The sequence below is a fragment of the Eretmochelys imbricata genome, chromosome 10, assembly GCF_965152235.1.
Source record: "Eretmochelys imbricata isolate rEreImb1 chromosome 10, rEreImb1.hap1, whole genome shotgun sequence".
Taxonomy (NCBI): domain Eukaryota; kingdom Metazoa; phylum Chordata; order Testudines; family Cheloniidae; genus Eretmochelys; species Eretmochelys imbricata.
In genome coordinates, this window is record NC_135581.1 from 38,421,077 (window position 1) to 38,444,094 (window position 23,018).

Consider the following 23,018-nt stretch of genomic DNA (forward strand, 5'->3'; position numbering starts at 1 on the left):
TGCATGGGTGTTCATGAAAAGTTCACACAACTTTCCCCCCCAGCATTACTTCTCACTACAGATGCATCCCTCATATGTTGGGGTGCATATCTCAACAACCTCACAACTCGACCAAGTGGTCATCCCTGGAGGCAACTCTCCACATCAATCTCCTCAAACTCAGGTCAGTCAGGAACACTTGCTTTCACTTTCTTTCACTGATCAGAGGTACAGACACGAAGGTCATGACAGACAACATTGTGTGCATGTACTATCTAAACCGTCAGGGCGGCACCAGATTGGCCTCCCTGTGCGTGGAAGTGCTAAAGCTTTGGAACTGGTGAATCTGCCACAATGTTCTAATATCAGCAGCCTGCCTATCTCTCAGGAGTGCAGAACACAACAGCGGACACTGTGATTTGCAAGTTCTCACATGACCACAAGTGGGAACTGAACCCAGCAGTACTCCACAGCATATTCTGTCAATGGGAGACACCGACAACAGACTTGTTTGCTACTTAGCTGAACAGGAGGTGCCCACACTACTGCTCCAGGGTTGGCCTTGGACAGCACTCATTAGGAGATGTTCTCTTTCTTCCATGGGACAAGGACCTTCTATATGCCTTTTCTCCATTCCCTCTGCTGTTGAAAATCCTGTTAAAAATAAAAAGGGAAAAAGCAAATGTCATCCTGATTGCTCCCACCTGACTGAGACAAACAAACATGATACCTGTATCTGTCACAGCTTGCAGTGTGTCCACCAATCTCTCTTCAACCAACTCCTTACCTCCTCTCACAGAACGAAGGACACATTCTCCTTCCCAACCTGCGGAATGGCTCAAGGCTTGGTTCCTTCATGGTACCAACACACACAATGCTGCTGCTCCACGGTTGTACAGGAAGTGTTGCTACACAGTAGAAAATCGACTACTGGTCATACTTACCTGCAAAAGTGAACTAGGTTTCAGGTTTGGGCAATTTCAGACAAATTACCCTGGCATCTTCTATCCTTCCCATGGTGTGTGTTGACCTCAAGAGATCAGGTCAATCAGTCCCTCAGTTCACTCAAAGTACATCTGGCGGCCACAGCAATTTTCTATTTACAAGTAGAGGGATACTCTGTTTTCTCCTGCCCAATTACAAAAAGATTCCTCAGGGACATGGTGAACCTCTTTTTCCCCAACCCAGACATCCCACTTCAGTGTGGGACCTAAATCTCGTTTTAAAGAGTCTCACTAGATCACGCTTTTGAGCCTATAGCCACTTGTTCACTCACATACCAGGCAATGAAGACAGCATTTCTGATAGCCTTCACCTTGGCAAGGAGAACATTTAGTGGCACTAATGGTGCACCACTCTTTATAATATTCTTTAAAAATGAGGTTCCTCTTTTTGGCCCTATCCAAAGTTCATCCTCAAGGTGACATCGTCTTTTCACATGAGCCAACTGATTCACCTCCTGACCTTTTACCCTAAGCCTCACTGTGATAACAGGGAGGCTATACTGCACATGCTAGATGTTAGGAGAGCTCTGACCTTTAACCTGGACAGGACAAAGGCCTTTAGGAAATCTTCTAAGCTTTTCCTTTCCATTGCAGAAGGTCTAAAGGCATGGCAGTATCAGCCCAAAGACTCTCCTAATGGGTCTCGAACTTGTATTAAACACTCCTGTAATGTTTGCAATGTGGTACCTCCATCTGGAATCTGCACGCACTCCACGAGGTTGGTTTCCTCCTTGGTTGCCTTCCTCAAGAATGTCCCTATCTTGGAAATCTGCAAAGCAATGACTCGGGCATCTGCTCATACCTTTGCTGAACACTGCGATTACTGGAGACTCTGTTTCTCACACCATCTTCATAGTACTATCATCCATAACAAACTAGACGCCGAAGCCCCAACCTCCCATTGGGGATACTGCCCAGAAGTCACCCACAGTGCAGCACCCATAGGAACACTACTCAAGAAGAGAAAGTTACTCATCTTGTTCAGTAACAATGGTTCTTCGAGATGTGTGTCCCTATGGGTGCTCAACAACCCTCCCCTCTACTTCAGAGTAGAGAAGGACCTGAGGGTTCGCCCGTGCAGTGCTAATTAGCCTCGATGCAGAGCACAGAGGGAGGGGGATAAAGAGCATGTGCAGGCTGAACAGACACTGGTACCAAAGGTCTCTGATTAGAAGTGCAAGGGGACACACACACACACCCCTACAATGGAGCACCCATGGGGGGGACATCTCGAAGAACCATCATTACTACACAAGGTAAGTAACTTTCTCTTTTAGCCTCTTTAATAACTAAACCTGGTTAGATTCCCGCATCAGCAACAGCAGCTGCAGTAACAGTGTAGTGTAGCCACATGGAAGGGAGGTTGGGAAAGCAAAAATATACTTGGTCTGGAAGAAAGTTTGGAACAAATGGAATATCCTAACTAGGATTCTACTTTATACCTCAGTCCTGCAGACTTTTATCTTTTGTGTATATTTGGAATCCTGGTATCTCATTCCTTATTACAACAAGATCTTCAGTTTGTCTTCCCACTGATTGTTTTTGAAATGTCTACGAAATTGGGTGGGGAGACAGATTATACCAGAAAAAAAAACTCAGTTCAAAGGGGCACTAATTTAAAAATGAAGGCTGGGATTTTCAGTGAGGTTGATGGGAGCAAGGTGTCCAGCTCCTTCTGAATTTCACTGGTAAGTGGGTATCATTAGCCTCTCTAAAGCTCCCTGCAAATCCCAGCCAAAAAGGAAAATATGATTATAAAAGCACAGATGGTAGGGGAAGGGAGAGAGACTCAGAGCTGATGTAACTGGCAGGAACAACAAAGTATAAGAAAATGGAAATGTTATTTGGCATTTGTTTGAAAAAATCTTATGAAATGCTAGCATGTGACCAGGGGCTCTTTAGTCTCCTTAGCTATATGTAAGGGACGAAAAGAGAGAGTCCACGCTCTGCCTTAGAGGTCTCCTGTGCCTAAGAAATTGCATTTTATGGGCCTCAGTGAGATGTTCTGTTCCATACAATTCCATCTTTTAAAATTTCTGAATGTAGTTTCCTTTGTCGTTCATTATCATTTAGTTGTTAACCATGACAGAGGATCAAGTCCCCCACAAAAGCTTGTGCCCATGCTCAGAGGTGACACTACAGTGTAATACTCTAGGAAAGAGGTTCTCAAACTGTGGTCTGTGGACCACCAGTGGTCCGTGAGCTCCATTCAGGTGGTCCGCCGATTAGTTCCCTCTAAGGTTCGCACCTGGGGGGCCGCACACGAGAGAATGAAGGGCCACCAACCTAATTAGTGGAGCCGTGCAGGTGTGGCTCCACTAATTAGGTGCCTGGTCCCTGGAGAAGATGCACTTATAAGGTGAGGTGGTGGCCTTGGGGGGGATAAAGAGTAGGTGGAAGGGGGAAGTGGGGTGAGAAGAGGGGGTGAGGAGAATTTGGGATGTGCAGGGCTGCGAGGGCCAGAGAAAGAGGCGACTTTCCCCAGCTCCAGGGCTGCGGCTGCTGGGGAGAGTCTGCCCTTCTTCCCAGCCTCCGCTCTGTGGTTGCTGTGGTGGGGGGAAAAGGGAGAGACCCCTCTCCTTCCCAGCCTCAGCTCCGTGGCTGCCGTGGCGGGGAAGAGAGGGCACATCCATCGCATTAGAAAGGTAAGACTACTGATATTAAAATATGAGTTGTGGGCTTTTATCTGTAGAACAAAAAAAAGTTAATTATTAAGTTTGTTTTAATATATAGTGCTTTTATCCAAAGCACTTTACAATAGTTAGCTAACGGTACAAACAACATTTGGAAAGATCATTAAATGGTCCGCTGAGACCCTCAGCAATTTTCAAGTGGTCCGCAAAAAAAAAGTTTGAGAACCATTGCTCTAGGGGACTCGGAGACTGCTGCATTATCAGTGAGACAGGAGCTGAGTTTGACTTCACATCCATCTCTGGATGTTGTCCAGATGGAATTTCAATGCCATGGTGCTTTGCAGAGAAAAGAGACATGTAACTTACATTCCCTCTCAAACGGAAGCAGAAAGGGTTCTTGCTGCGTCTGACTGGTGTGTGCCCACGTAGTCACTGCCAGGGCCCCTCGCTTGGGCCAAAAATTTGAAAGGTCTCAATTCTGCCTTCTTCCTATTCTTCTCCTCTCCTAGTGCTCTGCTACCTACCCCAATAAAGGAGAACTAACAACTTAAAATGCCTTGTTTAAAATTTTAAGTAACACTTAACTTTCAAACACCTGAACAGCAAAGGTAACTTTTCTTGTATGCATAGTAAAGACTGGCATTTTTATCTGTTTGAATAATCAAAGTGGTGCTTTCCGTACCTTCTTGGTAGCAAAGATTTGAACTGCTTCCTGAAGGTCCACAGCCTGGGCCAGTTCATGCTCTACTGATATGGTTGCAAGGCCAACCAGCCTCTCCTGTGTCATTGTGGAGTGTAGATGTGTTTTTATTAACTTCAGCTTGGAGAAGCTGCGTTCTCCACTGGCAACTGTTACAGAAAGTGTTTAGAAGTATGCGCAGATCAGCAAAAGCATTTGGAAAGAGGGCGCTCATCTTATTTGTGTTCATATATTCCAGAACAGCCTTTGGAGTTGATCCTGCTGAAATGTATCTTGAAAGGGCTTTCAGTTCATCACCTAAATCACTTGCATCAATATCGTGCATGTCACTGCATTGCTGGTGTAGGTCTTCTTCAGGTATAGTGAGAGTTTCGGAATATCATACAACGTCCCAAATATACTGCTGTGTTCCTTGAGCTGCATGAAACGTTCTTCAACTGACTGTATTGCACAATCTAGCACCTGGTTAAAAAATTCAACTTTGAATTGTTGTTTGGGGTCTCTTAGGGGATTATCCCGTGCCTCGTAATCAAAATGTCGTCCTCTTCGGTGACTCTTGTATTCTTGAATGGGTGGGAATATAGCTTCAGAGTGAAGTTCTTCTGCCAACTTCTGTGCATTCTTCAGAATGTTTTGAAATCCCTCATCTGACCGGTAAGATTCTAGGTATGGCTTTTTGCTTTGTCCAATTGTTCCATTGCTCCAGATATAGCAAGGTCAACACCTTGGCGTCTCTTGCTTACAACATTTACTTCGAACAGTATGCCACAACACTAAGCCACATAGAAATTTGAAGTTATGCATGTTTCTGGTGATTCCATTCCCCGCTGCCACTGTTCTCCCATGAACAGTTCCTGTCATAGCATTATCCTGCATAATGGCAACTATGGCATCATCTATCTTCCCAATTTGGTGTTTGATAGGCTTTACTGCCTCCACTTGACTTTTCCATCATGTGGCACTCAGTGGTTTCAGTGTCAGAGAGTATGTTCCCAGATTTGGTTCAAAATTTGCCATCGATGAGTTGATGCAGAGAAAAATACACAGATACTTTGAATTACATTAAAAAATTCAGCAGCCTCACTAGAAGCTGATGTTGCATCACAGACCACCAAGTTCAATGAATGAAAACTGCATCGGACAAAAAAAGCTCGAGGGTTTAACTCTCGGATCCGTGTCTGCACTGTTCTGTTCTTTCCTCTCATGTTGGCACCATTACCGTAGCCCTGACCTCTCATGTCAGCTTTCATAATTCCCGTATCTTCCAGCTTTTTAAGAAGCACATTTGTCATACCAGCTCCTATAGTATCATCGGTGTCATTAAATTCTAGAAAATGCTCTCTGACAGTCACCATTGCAGGGACATTTTCACTAGGTTCTGTTGTTGTTACAAAACGCACCATTAAAGTCATTTGTTCCGTATGGCTAATGTCAGGTGTGCAGTCCAGAATAACAGAGTAATATCTTGCTGACTTCAGATCTGTCACAATCTTCTGTTTGACTTTTGTTGCCAGTAACTGTATGACCTCATTTTGAATTGTTTTTCCAAGGTAGTGGTGTGTGTACATTTCTTGGGTGGTGACTCTTAGATATTCCTGGAGTACAGCATCAAACTCTGCCATCAGCTCCACAATTTTAAGGAAGTTTCCATTGTTTGGCACATACAGCTGATCTGAAGTGCCATGCGGTGCTAGGTTTTGGGTAGTAAGCATTCTCACAATGACAATGAGCCTTTTCAGAACATTTTGACAGTAAAGAGACTCTGATGCAATCTTCTCTTGATGCTGATAATCTATGGTGGCCTTTAACCTTAGTCTTATCTCAAGCTCTTTCCACCTGTGGAATGCTCTCCAGTGATTTGCTGCCTTCTCATGGCAGATTTCTAGCTAGATTTTTCCAGTCCTTTGTTCCTCTTGAACCCAATATGTCTGGAACATTAGACTGGAAGAGTTTGCAACAAAAACAGTATGCAGCATTCTGGGGTTTTGAGTACATAAGCCATGGCCTCTCCTCTTTCTCACCATTGGGGATTTCACGCCAGTAATGTGTTGGATGGAAACTTTTATTTTCATTGTCTTTGGGGAACATGAAGTTTTTCACTTGCTGTGGCCCATGCAGTACAAGGAAGTCTCTGAGGCTACTGCTCAAGTGGGTCCACAGTCCTGGATCATCTAGACTTAAGGAACTAAACTCAGCAGCAGCTGTTTCTTGCTCCTCCACCACGCTCTTCTCTGATCTACACTTTTTCTTCAGGAATGTGCATGGTTACATCCATTTGAGATGGAGATATGGATGCTGCAGTAGCTGCCAGGTCACCTGCACTCTGACTAACTGGAAGATCAGGCATCTCCTCACCACTCTCATCCTCACTGGGGCCGGAAGGCTCACCGTGAACATTTGTGTGTCTATCTCAGGAGAGCTCCTTCCTGCTTATGTAGAAAAGCTTCCTTTGCTTGCTTTCTTTATCTGAATGCTGCCCCAGAGGGCCGTTTTCTTCTTTCACTCATGACTGCTGTTCTGTGCCAGCTATAGTGGCTCTCAACACTCAATTGAAGGGGACAAATAAGCAGGTTGGTAGCTGAGTGAGGGAAGATATCAGTGTCTTAAGGGCCAAATTGGCTCCTACTACTTCAGTTGACTGCCTGTTCGCCTCAAGTGGGTTCAGGGAAGCAGCAGGAAACTTCTCCCTGAGAAGTTGGTGTTAATCAGTTCAGGCTCCTGGGGGTGGTAGAAAGGTACATAAGAGGCTGCTCCTCCTCCTCCTCTCTCTCCCTGCAGCTCCTGCTGCTTTCTGTTATTCCCTCTCACCTTTTCTCCTTCCTGCCTGTTATGTCCCATGTGCCCTCCTTCCTCCAGCACAGCACTCCACCATATCTGTGGTGAGGCCGCCTCAGTTCGCCTCATAGTAAGGCCAGCGCTGGTTCCTACTGTACTGATATTCAACTCCTTATTCTGTAAGGTATCACAACTGCAAAGGGCACTATATGAAACCAACTCACTTTGTTCTGTTTTTAAATCTGTTTTGGTCTGTTATCTTCCCCCACGCAGAGAACACTGCTCCCCAGGCCATCGGGAAATCCGTCCCAGCATGTCTGCTCCTTCTCCATCTTATCCAACTCTTCCATAACAGGTGAGTCTGCCCTTTCTGCATTACAGAATGAAGATCCATAGTGGGAATATTAAGTTGTGAGCTGATACTGGGATGAATTAGAAAGGCTCTCTTACCACTGTGTGTGGTGAGGAGTGAGGGAATAATCTTTAAAAGAAAAAAAAAATCCGTTCAAAACCACAACCGTTCACCAGTTTAGTTGAGTCATGTCACATGGGGTGACAAGCTTCTGCTTCTTGATCATTTTTACCTAGCTTGTAATCATTTCTCCTCAGTTTCTCTCCCTCTTTCCTAATCCTAGTTCCATGGAGTTCTACATCAAGAAACCGAATTTGTGGGTGAAAATACTGAGCCAGGAATTCTTTTCCTTAGAGAGTAGTCATACTCAACTTTATGTTAGGCTTTTTCTAGCGTCAGAATGTTATATGAATTTCTTATGGTGAAATAAATTCACTGACCGGTATTTTGTCTGCCATTTGGCCTTTCCCTCTGGCCTCTTCTTGAGTACAGCACTGACACAAGTTAATTTGCATCCCACCATGGATCTCAAAATCAGCATTAGAACCTCAAGGTTATTTTAATTGAAAATAATGGCATGCAGCTGTGGTTACACACAGTATTGCCATTGTCTTGCCTGGCAATGAACTGCTGATTAGCTTGTGCTACTACTATTTGAAGTCTTAATTTCATCACTGCTTTCAGTGTCAGCTTAGTTTGGAAGCTGCTTAAAATTCCCACAGATCTATTTAACTGTGCAGTGTTTTGGTTTAAGGAAGGTTTCAGAGTAACAGCCGTGTTAGTCTGTATTCGCAAAAAGAAAAGGAGTACTTGTGGCACCTTAGAGACTACCCAATTTATTTGAGCATAAGCTTTTGTGAGCTACAGCTCACTTCATCGGATGCATACTGTGGAAACTGCAGAAGACATTATATACACAGAGACCATGAAACAATACCTCCTCCCATCCCACTCTCCTGCTGGTAATAGCTTATCTAAAGTGATCACTCTCCTTACAATGTGTATGATTATCAAGGTGGGCCATTTCCAGCATAAATCCAAGTTTAACCAGAACGTCGGGGGAGGGGGGGGGGTAGGAAAAAACAAGGGGAAATAGGCTACCTTGCATAATGACTTAGCCACTCCCAGTCTCTATTTAAGCCTGAATTAATAGTATCCAATTTGCAAATGAATTCCAATTGAGCAATTTCTCGCTGGAGTCTGGATTTGAAGTTTTTTTGTTGTAAGATAGCAACCTTCATGTCTGTAATTGCGTGACCAGAGAGATTGAAGTGTTCTCCGACTGGTTTATGAATGTTATAATTCTTGACATCTGATTTGTGTCCATTTATTCTTTTATGTAGAGACTGTCCAGTTTGACCAATGTACATGGCAGAGGGGCATTGCTGGCACATGATGGCATATATCACATTGGTGGGTGTGCAGGTGAATGAGCCTCTGATAGTGTGGCTGATGTTATTAGGCCCTGTGATGGTGTCCCCTGAATAGATATGTGGGCACAGTTGGCAACGGGCTTTGTTGCAAGGATAGGTTCCTGGGTTAGTGGTTCTGTTGTGTGGTATGTGGTTGTTGGTGAGTATTTGCTTCAGGTTGGGGGGCTGTCTGTAGGCAAGGACTGGCCTGTCTCCCAAGATTTGTGAGAGTGTTGGGTCATCCTTCAGGATAGGTTGTAGATCCTTAATAATGCATTGGAGGGGTTTTAGTTGGGGGCTGAAGGTGACGGCTAGTGGCGTTCTGTTATTTTCTTTGTTAGGCCTGTCCTGTAGTAGGTGACTTCTGGGTTCTCTTCTGGCTCTATCAATCTGTTTCTTCACTTCCGCAGGTGGGTATTGTAGTTGTAAGAATGCTTGATAGAGATCTTGTAGGTGTTTGTCTCTGTCTGAGGGGTTGGAGCAAATGCAGTTGTATCACAGAGCTTGGCTGTAGACGATGGATCGTGTGGTGTGGTCAGGGTGAAAGCTAGAGGCATGTAGGTAGGAATAGGGTCAGTAGATTTCCGGTATAGGGTGGTGTTTATGTGACCATTGTTTATTAGCACTGTAGTGTCCAGGAAGTGGATCTCTTGTGTGGACTGGACCAGGCTGAGGTTGATGGTGGGACGGAAATTGTTGAAATCCTGGTGGAATTCCTCAAGGGCTTCTTTTCCATGGGTCCAGATGATGAAGATGTCATCAATATAGCGCAAGTAGAGTAGGGGCGTTAGGGGACGAGAGCTGAGGAAGCATTGTTCTAAATCAGCCATAAAAATGTTGGCATACTGTGGGGCCATGCGGGTACCCATAGCAGTGCCGCTGATCTGAAGGTATACATTGTCCCCCAATGTAAAATAGTTACGGGTAAGGACAAAGTCACAAAGTTCAGCCACCAGGTTAGCCGTGACATTATCGGGGATAGTGTTCTTGACGGCTTGTAGTCCATCTTTGTGTGGAATGTTGGTGTAGAGGGCTTCTACATCCATAGTGGCCAGGCCTGTGTTATCAGGAAGATCACCGATGGATTGTAGTTTCCTCAGGAAGTCAGTGGTGTCTCGAAGGTAGCTGGGAGTGCTGGTAGCGTAGGGCCTGAGGAGGGAGTCTACATAGCCAGACAATCCTGCTGTCAGGGTGCCAATGCCTGAGATGATGGGGCGCCCAGGATTTCCAGGTTTATGGATCTTGGGTAGTAGATAGAATATCCCAGGTTGGGGTTCCAGGGGTGTGTCTGTGCGGATTTGATCTTGTGCTTTTTCAGGAAGTTTCTTGAGCAAATGCTGTAGTTTCTTTTGGTAACTCTCAGTGGGATCATAGGGTAATGGCTTGTAGAACCTGGATTTGTGCTGGAAATGGCCCACCTTGATTATCATGCATATTGTAGGGAGAGTGGTCACTTTGGATAAGCTATTACCAGCAGGAGAGTGAGTTTTTGTGTGTGTGTAGTTTTTTTTTTTTTTTTTGGGGGGGGGGGGGTGAGAAAACCTGGATTTGTGCTGGAAATGGCCCACCTTGATTATCATACACATTGTAAAGAGAGTGGTCACTTTGGATGGGCTATTACCAGCAGGAGAGTGAGTTTGGGGGGGCGGGGGGGGGCGGAGGGTGAGAACCTGGATTTGTGCTGGAAATGACCCAACTTGATTATCATTCACATTGTAAGGAGAGTGATCACTTTAGATAAGCTATTACCAGCAGGAGAGTGGGATGGGAGGAGGTATTGTTTCATGGTCTCTGTGTATATAATGTCTTCTCCAGTTTCCACAGTATGCATCCGATGAAGTGAGCTGTAGCTCACGAAAGCTTATGCTCAAATAAATTGGGTAGTCTCTAAGGTGCCACAAGTACTCCTTTTCTTTTTGCGGTTTAAGGAAGATGTCCAGTTTTGGCTCCTTCTGAGATTTAATTCTTCACTCTTTAGGGAGAGGTTCATTTCGGCCAATCCAGTCTTCATTGACTAAAGCTGCTGTTTCTCGACCCATTGTGCCCAAGGTTCTTCCAGCACAAGATACCAACCACCTGTCCAGTAAGTCTCCCCTCATAAAACTGGCATATTTTGATTTCCTGCATCCAGGTACAAATCCTTGGTGCCTTTAAAATGTTTTGCTTGTTTTTATATGTATACTTTGCAATACATAAAAACAGTTTGCACCACAATAGGTGTGGAGAGACTTGCTGTAGGGAAGGGGAGTGGGCAATGATGACACACTCCAAACTAATATCACATACCATGCTCATATCCTAACACTTGGCATATAGATGGATGGATGTATCTACGGATCTGAACCAGACCGAGCATCATGAATCCCCTGATCTCTGGGGAAAGTTAGAATACAGACTTTGTGGCTCACATTCAGCTCTGCATATGTATGTGTTACATTTTGTTCTAAGCCCTAATAGTTTATCCACCAAGACAAGATTTGGAATACTGGGCATGGAGGGGACTTCACCAATGCCTCCTTTTCTACCCTGCCCCATAATAAAAGAACATGCCTCTTAATTAAATGAACTGGTAGTGAGAACATGTAACCAGGAATCCTGTTTCATACTGTGTGTAGTTGGCCTGGGGAATTCTCTGCCATAGGAAGACAGTTAAATGTTGTAAGTTGTGAAAGAGCTGGATAAGCTTAAGTTACCTAAACGCTGTGTCCTGTGCAAGTTAAAATGCAGAGCACAACTTTATGCTTCAGAGAATAAGCTGGTCAGCTAATATGGAGAAATCTTCCTCCCTCATGCAGAATAACACAGCTGGCCAAGTGTATTATGGGTTTTTCCTCAAACAGAAATATCAAGCCTTGGCTGCAGCCAGAAGCAAGATATTAGATGAGACTATTATGCTGGTGTTATAGCACCTCTCTCAAACTGTAGGCACTTCCCAGAAATTACACAACTAACTGCATTACTGCATAATTTTAAAAATCATGTGGACAAACAGCATATCTGACATGTAAATACTACTAGGAACATTTGTGGAGGAAAAACTGGGATACCTCTTTTAAACTCCATTGAAGTGCAGTACAATGGACTGGGAGGGCCTTAAGGGGACAGAGTGGAAAAATGATAAATATTTTGCTAAAAATACTGCACCTCCTAAATATGGACAACAAACATGTCTGCAGGATCTGAATCAACATTACCACTTCTGCATCTCTATGCTTATGTTAAGATTTAGCTACATGGCCTGATTCAATTCTTCCCCAAAGATATTTATAGGAGAGATGGGCAGTCAATGAAAGAAAAGATCTCTAATATTTTTTCTCTCTATTTTACCAAAGGTGCTATTGACTTGGCAGCTAAAAGTGCTGGTATTATCCCTGGCAGCCCCTTGCCTGTCCTGGATTCTGAGGGCTTGTCAGGTGTGTCTCCGCTGTCTCCAGACTGTGTGGCTGCAGTGGTCACAGGGCAGGAGTCGGCCAAGGCAGATCAGATTGGAGGCTCCATTGGCACAGTAGGGGTCAGTATCTCTTAAATAGGCTTGTCAAAGCATTCATAATTTCCTTCGTTTTGTGTAAGAAGCCAACATCTGTATTAATTGTGAATCTGTGGTCAGCTTCCTCCTGAGACTTGTTGGATAGATTCATTTTTCAGAGCAAGCCTAGCCCAGGACGGAGTGGGTTGGTGGGTGTGTGGTGTTCAGGACCTGCTGGGGAGAATCTAGGGAAACAGGCACTGCTGTGTTGGAAAATAAGTTTCCATCCTGCTGGGAGGCTTACAGCAATGCAATTTCGATCTGCAGTCCAGAAGTCTGAAGCCAAAAGGCAAGGCACCATTTCAGAAAGATGCATTGAGTAGGGAATTGTGGGCACAAGAGAGTGCTGGTAGTAAACAGCTTTCTCCTAATGTGACTGAGTATTCACATGGGTCTCCGAGTGCCTGTGTTCTGATTCCAGCTGCATCCTCTTTCAGGAGATCACTTTATAAGTGGGAGTTGTGATGACCCTTACTGTTTCCCTTATCTATACCTAGAACAGGTGTCTGTGTTCACTACCTCCCTGGGATGGTGGTTAAGAGAGCAGTATCCCTGAGATCCCATCTTAGAAGAGAGGATAAGGGGGGAAACTGTGGCAAGGATGATCATATGTGCTTGTTTCTTGTAGCTCCTGCTAAGTTTGCTATAATTGGTGTATAAGTGTGACTCATGTAGTCCCTTTTGCACTTCTAGGGTTCAAGCAGTAGGTGTCGGGTTCCTTTCATTAACCTACCGACACAGCAAGAGCAGGAAGCGGTCCCTGATGGATTCCAGGTACAGTATGAGCTGATCAAAGAGCAGCTGCATGAAGTTTATAGCAGTGGTGTTCTTCACACAAGCATTATTTAGGGACTCATATTCCAGTGCCATCCTTTTACCATGCCCCCATTTTCTAACCATTTTTGCAGAAATAGTCTGCAGGTCACATGGCTCTTCCTTCAGCCATCAGGGTAATTGTTCTCCATGACTGTTACTGTGCTGGAATGGAAGTCTCACAGGTTGGTGTGGACAGCTGCTTACGTTGTGATTTTATACTACTCTGAGAGTGGAAGAGCAGAATGAAACTGACAAGTTCTGATCTCTGAAGAGCAAACAGATCTGGTTTAATGCTGCGCTTGTGCATTGACTGGTACAGTGGAGGAGTGTAGCAAAGCAAACAGGTACCTTTATACTGCACCAGTCTATTTTAAACATTGTCTGAAGGGAAAGTAGACCCCAGGAACTGAAATAAGTATTACTCCTGGGGGACTTCTGCAACAAAAAATTTAAAATTCTGTGCACGATAAAAAAAATTCTGCATATTTTATTTGCCAAAATAGCATAATATAATCAAACTAGTTTCAATTATTTTGGCAATTTGTTTCAAAATACCTGTCAGCAAGTATGTCTGTAACAAAACAAAAAAGATTCCCCCAGCGAGTAGAGAGTTAAAGAAACCCCTATGACAACTCAGTTCCTGTTTCTCTGTCATGTTTTTGTTGTGTGCCTCAGTCTGGGTGTATCACACGTGCCAGGTGGGCACATCTTGCGGGGAAACTTTGCCCCTCTGGTGTCAGACACCCACACCCACACCCCCTACTCCCAGAGCCCAGCCATGGGGCACCCCATAGCACCCCTTATCTACCAGAGCCCAGGGATCCAGAGAGAAAAACAGCCTGATGATGGGTCTCAGGCTTGTATGGCGTTCCTGCACGCCGCCTCCTTCCTTCAGGACATGATGGGAACTGCAGCTGCCTAGAACCCTCCAGCTCTGACCCCCCTCCCCCATGGGGTCCTGTATATGTGAGCTGGAGAGCCAGGTTCTGCTGAGTCCAGCAGCCCCTAGTGGTGGCCAGCAGCTCTGCAGCATCAGTTCTGTGCGGGGAATGAAATTCTGCACAGAACATTAATTCTGCGCAAATTCTGCATTGTGCAGTGATGTAGCATTCCCCCAGGAGTAAAGTATGCATTCTGGCAGTGCTGTCACTGTGTATCACTGCAGGAGGAACATTATCCAATAGTGTGATCTTGATGACAGTACTAGTTGCATAACCAAATCTTCTCAAGAGAAACACTTTGCTTTGGGTCTAGCTCATGGCAAAAGATCTATCTGGCTTTAAGATTAAACTCGATAAGTTTATGGAGGAGATGGTATGATGGGATAACATGGTTTTGGTAATTAAATATTCATGGTAAATAGGCCTAATGGCCTGTGATGGGATGTTAGATGGGGTGGGATCTGAGTTACTACAGAAAATTCTTTCCTGAGTGTTTGGCTGGTGAATATTGCCCATATTGCCCATATGCTCAGGGTTTAGCTGATCGCCATATTTGGGGTCGGGAAGGAATTTTCCTCCAGGGCAAATTGGAAGAGGCCCTGGAGGTTTTCTGCCTTCCTCTGTAGCATGGGACACTGGTCACTTGCTGGAGGATTCTCTGCTCCTTGAAGTCTTTAAACCATGATTTGAGGACTTCAATAGCTCAGACATAGGTGAGAGGTTTTTCGCAGGAGTGAGTGGGTGAAATTCTGTGGGCTGCGTTGTGCAGGAGGTCAGACTAGAAGATCATAATGGTCCCGTCTGACCTTAGTATCTATGAATCTATCTATGGCTAATTATAGAAGCAAGGATTTTTCGATGGATGTTAATTTTATAACCTCAGACTAATCTGGTGGCTAATGCAACTTCAAATGTGATGTTGAGACACTCTTCAAGGATATATATGGGAGCACTTAATGGTGCTTCAGTTATTTTAGTGGAAGAAGGTGTAGGGCTCACTTTTGTAGTGGAACCTGCTGGCTGCAGAAGTCCTCAAGAAAAATAATCTTGTTAAATCAGGGGTGATCTCCAAGCAGCTGCATGTTTCTCAGCTGACAAAGCCTGATTCAATATTCAGCTGTTAAGAAGGGTCTTGTAGAATAATGGGACTCCTCTCATTAACTCTTTCACTGGTTTCAGTTGTAGAAGGTTTCGGAAATGCTCTAGTTTAAATCAGTTGCATTTGAGTGTGATGCAAAACCCAACTTTTGTCAGGCTATTGTGGAGGGTATGGGCTGAGTATGCTTGTGGGCTGTCCTTTTGTGTGGTTTTCAGTTTTTGATAGGTGTCCAGAGCATGGAACCTGTAGATCTTTTATTCTTGTATGAAAAATACAAATATTTCATCAGGTAGTTGGACTGGTGGAACAGAGTATGCTAGGAGTCTTTTCTGCTTGATTTTATCCTGCTTCTGTTGCATCCATCTGTTCTTCTCTTTCAACCCAACGCTCAGGCTCTCCGCACGCATGATCTGTCTGTTGTAACTTTTAGAAGTGTCCAAGTCCTATGCAAACTAATGACTCGTTCATTCTCTGACTCTTACAGCAGGACACATCAGTCCTTTCTCTGTCAGAACTGTCCAAGACCCCTCTCCAGAATGGTCTCTCCACTCCTCCATCACAGGCCTCCAGTACGCATCTGTGTCCTCCCAACGTCTCTGCTCTGCTGGATATCTCTCTGCCTGGGCCACCTGAAGATGTGCTTTCTCAGGGAGAACCTGCTACTCAAATAAGCGACTCTATCATTGAAATCGCTATCAGCTCTGGTCAATACAGTAAGACTAAGTCAAGATCAGGCATTCTCATTACTAAAGTTAAAAAAATGCTATTAACTGCAGCATGTTCTAAATATCAGAAAAACCCTTATTACGAGGCATCATCATGGACTTAGTGATATCCTTTGAGAAGTTAAATTGTGTAGTTCCCCTTTTTCTTAACGAGTCTGACTGCATTTTAAATTAATGTACATTTAAGTTGTTGCTGGCCTAGCAGAGAGTTTTGGTAGCTCTTTGAACTTACTGAACAGCTCTGCAGCAGTGTCCTCCATAGCTTACTAAATAGTAAGGACCAAAATCTTCTCTCTGATCTCCCTCTGGGTTACCTATTGATTTCAGTGGTAGCCCTGTAGACACACATGAGGAGGGAATATGGCTTCTCACATATTATTTAAGTGAATTAGGCAGCCTTTTGGCCAATGATACCATGGGTCTTCATAAATGATTTTTTGAACTTAGGTCATGTCTACGCTTACAGGCTTACAGTGGCACAGCTGTACTGATACAGCTGTGCTGCTGTAAGAGCACTGTTGTAGCTGCATTATGCCGACAGAAGAGAGCTCTCCAATCAGCATATAATAAAACCAGCTAAATGAGCAGCGGTAGTTATGTTGGCAGGAGAGCGTCTCCCGCCGACAGAGCACGGTGCACAAATGCGCTTATGCCAGCAAAATGTATGTCACTCCGCAGTGTGTTTTTTCACACCGCTGAGCGACAAAAGTTTTGCCAATATAAGTGCTAGTTTAGACATGGCTTAAGTATTGTCTTCCAATCCTTCATTTAACCCTGCAGAAACATGGCCTTGGTGGACTATACCATGACTTTCATATGTAAGAGATTTCTTAAAGTAACAAATATGCAAGCGAATGGAACATTTATTCCCATCTCTCAGATGAGGAAAACTGAGACAGAGGTTAAAGTGAACTTCTACTCTAAAATATTATTCTGTAAAAATACAGAGTATTGAAACAGTGTTTTTTGTTAGACAAACACCTGTCAGGAATGGTCTAGTTATTACTAGCTCTGCCTTGAGGGCAGGGGACTGGATTAGATTATCTCTCGAGGTTCCTTTCATCATTGACTTCTATAATTCTATGTTTGTGTGTCAGTATTTCCAGGTAAAATTTGCTCAGTTTCCCAGGAAAAATATGTTTTAAATTTGGGCCTGCAAATTCACCTTGAGATCTGAGACTCAAACTGAGTTCTTTACTTCTCCTGCATCTTCATCGATAATAAAGGTCAATGGGGTTGCATAGTTTGACCTACAGCATCTTTAGTATCTGTGAGGTTACAGAAGAAGGAAAGAGCCATTTCCCAGGGTGACTTTGTAGGACTGACATTTAAAACATCCTGTTACTGGTCAGCTGAGCAAATTTGATCTCGAAATGTTGATGTATAATGAACATAGAGCCCCATCACATCACTTTTTGTCATTTAAAATGCCATACTAATTTGAGTTGCCCAAGACCCGACAAAAAGTCAATGTCAGAGCCTGAAACTCAAATTTTGGATATTGCAGATACAACCCAACCCATAATACTTCTGGTAAGGAGCCATTTAGTGTAACTGAAAATGCACTGAAATCTAGTAAATTAACTGTGAAGTCTGCAGCATGTACTGAGAGGTGAGGGACGCAGTTTTAAAACAAGTCAGTCAAAACCTCCCTCAGGACTAAGCACCACCAGTACTTGGCATACAAATCTGGGTTTAACTCTACTTGTTCAGATTTTCAGTTCACCTTTAAAGTGTTGCATTAGATTGAATAATTGTATTGTTTCTCATTTGTGAACATGCTTTAGGATGTAATGGTGTGTGCTTCTAAAAACAATATTCTTTATGCAAAAAAAAATTTGATATCAATTTTTAAAAATTTACATCTTGGGGCATTTTTTTTTAAAAGAATTGTGGATTTGAATTCTGAGCAACTTGGTGTTCTTTTTCCAGATGTCTGGCTAGCCCATCAGAACCCTACCCTATTGGGCATGCAGGAACGAGTTAGGTCTCATTACCTGGCAGTCAATAAGGGCCTAAACGTCTTCACCTACTAGCAGAGAACCTATAGAGAGACTCAGCACCCAATTATCTTTAGTAGGATATAGCGTCAAATGGTCTTTCACACTATGGTAATTCTGTGCCACTTACCCAGTTGACCAGCTGTCCTCTAAAGATTCTATATTTTCAGTTTGCTTGTAGTTTCTTTAAATGAGTGTGGACAGTAGCTTCCATCTTATTTCCTTTTCCCACAGAAATCTTGACACACCTGGTCCAGTTAGGACTGAACTAAATTGGGCCTTTCAGATCCCCACCTTCCACTATCATACTCCTCCCTCAGGAAATTGCACTGCACCATAGCTAAATTCTTTCATCAACCAGTCAATATCCTTAAGATGAGTTGGTTTAGGACTAAATCCAGTTTCCCTTACTCCACTGAGTAATGCCATTGTAGTTCAGAATAAGTTGGTGTTGGTTGATTCTCTGTACAGTGGCATTCATTCTAAGAGTATTATGGAGTGCCTTGCTTCCAGTTGCCTGAAAATGTGTTGAACACCCCAAAGTACTTGAAGTTGTCCTGGTGGCTTTACAGAATTGACTCAGTCAGTGATTCTTTGCATTGGCTTTCAGATGAAGGTGTTTCCCTCTCTCCTGCGAAACTGAATGGCAGTGACAGCTCCAAAAGTCTTCCATCCCCCTCCAGCAGTCCTCAGCAGAACTGGATTGCCTCTCCGAGCCATGACCCACAGTGGTACCCCAATGACTCTACCGACTCATCTCTCAGCAGCCTGTTTTGTGAGTGTCCGTACACAGAGAACTATGATGGAGGAATGGTCCTATCTTTTCTAAAGAGCTTCTCTTCACCCAGCCCCAGTCCCTTGACTTGGAGGGAGTCCCTGGAAGAGAGTAAACTCAGTAGGATGTTGGAAGACTTTTTCCCTTCCTTCCCACCTTCCTCTCTAACTGGAATTGTTACCCCTAGATGGACTTAATTTCATTCAGCCCAGATTTGGAAGTCTGCTCCTGAAATAGAAGTTGCTCAACTGGCACGGGGCAACAGCATATACCTTGGAGCGAGTAACTGAGACCTTTTTGTGGTCTGCTAGGTTTTGCAAGTCAGACTCATCTTTTAGGTTGAAACATTTTGAGTGTTCTGCTAAAACAGCAAAATGATGCAACCAGCTCTTCTGTTTGGAACGTGTAGGTTTCATTGTATGCGTGGTGCATAATTCTAAGGAGGTGAGAGAATTGTTTTTTCTGACTTAGCTCAAAAAATGAATAGCTGTATGGCTAGTGTCTCCAGTGTAATGTGTGTTTACCTCCTTTGGGCTGAGGTGATTACTTGATCCATTTGGCAGCCTGCTGGTAGTGCTCATGCTAGTAACTTCTTATTCTGAGGCAGTAGAGGAGAGAGATGGCTTTAGATCTGCTTTGTGCTAGGTTTCCATGTACCTCTCCTCCTCCTCTTCAAATGTACAAGTTCAATACACCTACTTGCTGCTAAACAACAAAGTAAAAGAGGCAGTGAGAGGTAAAAAGTGGAAGTTAAAGTGGAAGTTAAATTCTAGTGAGGAAAATAGAAAGGAGCATAAACACTGGCAAATGAAGTGTAAAAATACAATTAGGAAGGCCAAAAAAGAATCTGTGGAACAGTTAGCCGAAGACTCAAAAAGTAATAGCAAAAAAATTTTTAAGTGCATCAGAAGCAGGAAGCCTGCTAAACAACCAGTGGGGCCACTGGACGATCGAGGTGCTAAAGGAGCACTAAAGGGGGATAAGGCCATTGCGGAGAAACTAAATGAATTCTTTACATCGGTCTTCACGGCTGAGGATGTGAGGGAGAGTCCCAAACCTGAGCCATTCTTTGTTTAGGTGATAGATCTGAGGAATTGTCCCAGATTGAGGTATCATTAGAGGAGGTTTTGGAACAAATTGATAAATTAAACAGCAATAAGTCACCAGGACCAGATGGTATTCACCCAAGAGTTCTGAAGGAACTCAAATGTGAATTTGCCGAACTACTAACTGTAGTCTGTAACCTATCATTTAAATCAGCTTCAGTATCAAATGACTGGAGGATAGCTAATGTGATGCCAATTTTTAAAAAGGGCTCCAGAGGTGGATCCTGGCAATTACAGGTCTGTAAGCCTGACTTCAGTACCGGGCCAACTGGTTGAAACTATAATGAAGAACAATATTGTCAGACATATAGATGAGGAAGAGTCAACATGGTTTTAGTAAAGGGAAATCATGACTCGCCAATCTACTAGAATTCTTTGAGGGGGTCAACAAGCGTGTGGACCAAGGGGATCCAGTGGATATAGTGTACTTAAATTTTCAGAAAGCCTTTGACAAGGTCCCTTACAAAGGTTCTTTACGCAAAGTAAGCTGCCACGGGACAAGAGGGAAGGTACTCTCATGGATTGGTAACTGGTTGAAGGATAGGAAACAAAGGGTAAGTATAAACGGTCAGTTTTCAGACTGGAGAGAGGTAAATATTGGTATCCCTCAGCGGTCTGTTCTAGGACTAGTCCTTTTCAACATTCATAAATGATCTGGAAAAGGGGTAAACAGTGAGGTGGCAAAATTTGCAGATGATACAAAATTACTAAAGATAGTTAAACTCAGGCAGACTGCGAAGAGCTACAAAAGGATCTCTCAAAACTGGGTGACTGGGCAACAAAATGGCAGATGAAGTTTAATGTTGATAAATGCAAAGTAATGCACATTGGAAAGTATAATCCCAACTATACATATAAAATGATGGGGTCTAAATTAGCTGTTACCCCTCACGAAAGAGATCTTGGAGTCATTGTGGATGGTTCTCTGAAAACATCCACTCAATGTGCAGCAGCAGTCAAAAAAGCGAACAGAATGCTGTGAATAATTAAGAAAGGGATAGATAATAGGACAGAAAATATCCTTTTGCCTCTATATAAATCCATGGTACACCCACATCCTGAATACTGTGTGCAGATGTGGTTGTCCCTTCTCAAAAAACAGATCTATTGGAATTGAAAAAGGTTCAGAAAAGGGCAACAAAAATGATTAGGGGTATGGAACAGCTTCCATATGAGGAGAGATTAATAAGACTGGGACTTTTTAGCTTGGAAAAGAGACCGCTAAGGGGAGACATGATTGAGGTGGATAAAATCATGACTGGTGTAGAGAAAGTAGATAAGGAAGTGTTGTTTACTACTTCTCATAACACAAGAGCTAGGTTTCAGAGTAGCAGCCATGTTAGTCTGTATTCGCAAAAAGAAAAGGAGTACTTGTGGCACCTTAGAGACTAATAAGTTTATTTGAGCATAAGCTTTCATGAGCTAGGGGTCACCAAATGAAATTAATAGACAGCAGGTTTAAAACAAATAAAAGGAAGTATTTCTTCACACAACACAGTCAACCTGTGGAACTCCTTGCCAGAGGATATTGTGAAGGCCAAGACCATAACAGAGGTAAAAAAAGAACTAGATAAATTCATGGAGGATAGGTCCATCAATGGCTATTAGGCAGAATGGGCAGGAATGGTGTCCCTAGCCTCTGTTTGCCAGAAGCTGGGAATGAGCAACAGTGAATGGATCACTTGATAATTACCTGTTCTGTTCATTCCCTCTGGGGCACCTGACACTGGCCACTGTTGGAAGACAGGATACTGGGCTAGATGGACCCTGGGTCTGACCCAGTAGGGTCATTCTTATGTTCTTATGCTTTTCCTCTCTATGCAGCAAGTTTCATCTCCCCCGAGAAGGGCCGGAAAATGTTGCCAACTCCTGTTGGAACTGCTAGTGGCACCTCCTTATTGGGACCAAGCCTGCTGGATGGAAACTCACGGGACTCTTTTGTGTCTCGCTCTCTGGCAGATGTAGCAGAGGTATGTGGTCAAATCACATCAGGCTGTATTTGCACTTGAAATAATTACCATTGAATGGGCCTCCTTGCTTCCCTTTTTAATAGTATTGTTCATGTTACTCATTATATTTCCTCTGGATACTCATGGCAGATGCCAGGCTTTACATTTAACAGAGCAGAGAAACAGATTTACACAGAAGATGCAGAATGAACTGGTGGTATGTTCTGCATGAGTTGCTGTGTGAAACTCTTGTGAGCAACCTTATGACTTCTGCCTCACTGGCTGGTGGAGATCAGGTCAATTTTATAGATCAGCAGTTCTCAAACTTTAGCAACCCAAGGAACCCCCATTTTGATTTAAAATTTTTCGGGGACCCCCAAGTCCCTGGCTCAGTCCCAGGCCTCGTGCCCACTGCACGCCTTCCCCCAAGGCCCCACCTCTTCTCTGCCTCCTTCCGCTCTCTCCCCTGAGTGTGCCCCATTTCTCCCCCTCCCTCCTAGCACCTCCTGCACACCAGGGAACAGCTGTTCCGTGGCATGAGGGAGGCACTGAGAGGGAGGAGTTGATCAGCGCAGCTGGAGGCCCCAGGACATGATTCTGTCCCCTCCCCTGAGCATGTCTCATCCCCGCTCCTCCCCCTCCCGCTCAGCACCTCCTGCATGCTGCTGAACAGCTATTCCCTGGTGTGCAGGAGGCACTGGGAGGAAGGGGGAGGAGTTGATCAGTGGGGACTCCAGTTTGAGAAACGCTGCTATAGATTATATGCTTTGAACTCAGCATACAGGGAGTTCTAGTCCAGCTGTTCTCTGTACCCTGATCCATGGAGCTGCAGCAGGACTATGCTGATGCAGTATACATCACTGGCTGTTATAACTATGCCTCCACTCTGGATAGGGAGGTGAGGGAGTGAGCGCCTTTATGCGACTGCAGCCTCCAGTCCAACTTTCTGTCAGCAAAGACTGCCAGTTTTTGCTGGAGTGAATCAAGCTTATGTTAACTCAGAGCTCATAGCATTATACTTGGATAGAATTTGACTGACCCAGTGTAGTCATCTAAGAGAAGGTGATATGTGAGCCATTACTTTAGGCAAGCTGTCATGTTTTTTGTGGAGGGAGCCAGCCACAACAGTTTAATAATAGTCTTAACAAAAACAGTGTTCTGAAAGGTCTGTCATCAAGGGTCCTTCAGAAGGAAGTCTTCTTTATGTATGGAACAGGTACAGTGCA

The 23,018-nt window shown here is 44.0% G+C and overlaps 1 protein-coding gene across 3 annotated transcripts in view; it reads left to right on the plus strand.

The window, feature by feature from the left end:
* The window catches only part of CRAMP1 (cramped chromatin regulator 1), a 121,033-nt gene that overhangs the window by 92,239 nt on the left and 5,776 nt on the right, over window positions 1–23,018 (plus strand). For all 3 annotated transcript variants that reach the window (XM_077828027.1, XM_077828025.1, XM_077828026.1), the window contains exons 14-20: window positions 7,365–7,446; window positions 10,834–10,938; window positions 12,188–12,366; window positions 13,075–13,155; window positions 15,722–15,950; window positions 18,573–18,737; window positions 21,668–21,813. In XM_077828027.1, the coding sequence (XP_077684153.1) occupies window positions 7,365–7,446; window positions 10,834–10,938; window positions 12,188–12,366; window positions 13,075–13,155; window positions 15,722–15,950; window positions 18,573–18,737; window positions 21,668–21,813 (987 nt within the window). The remainder of the gene's footprint in view (window positions 1–7,364; window positions 7,447–10,833; window positions 10,939–12,187; window positions 12,367–13,074; window positions 13,156–15,721; window positions 15,951–18,572; window positions 18,738–21,667; window positions 21,814–23,018) is intronic.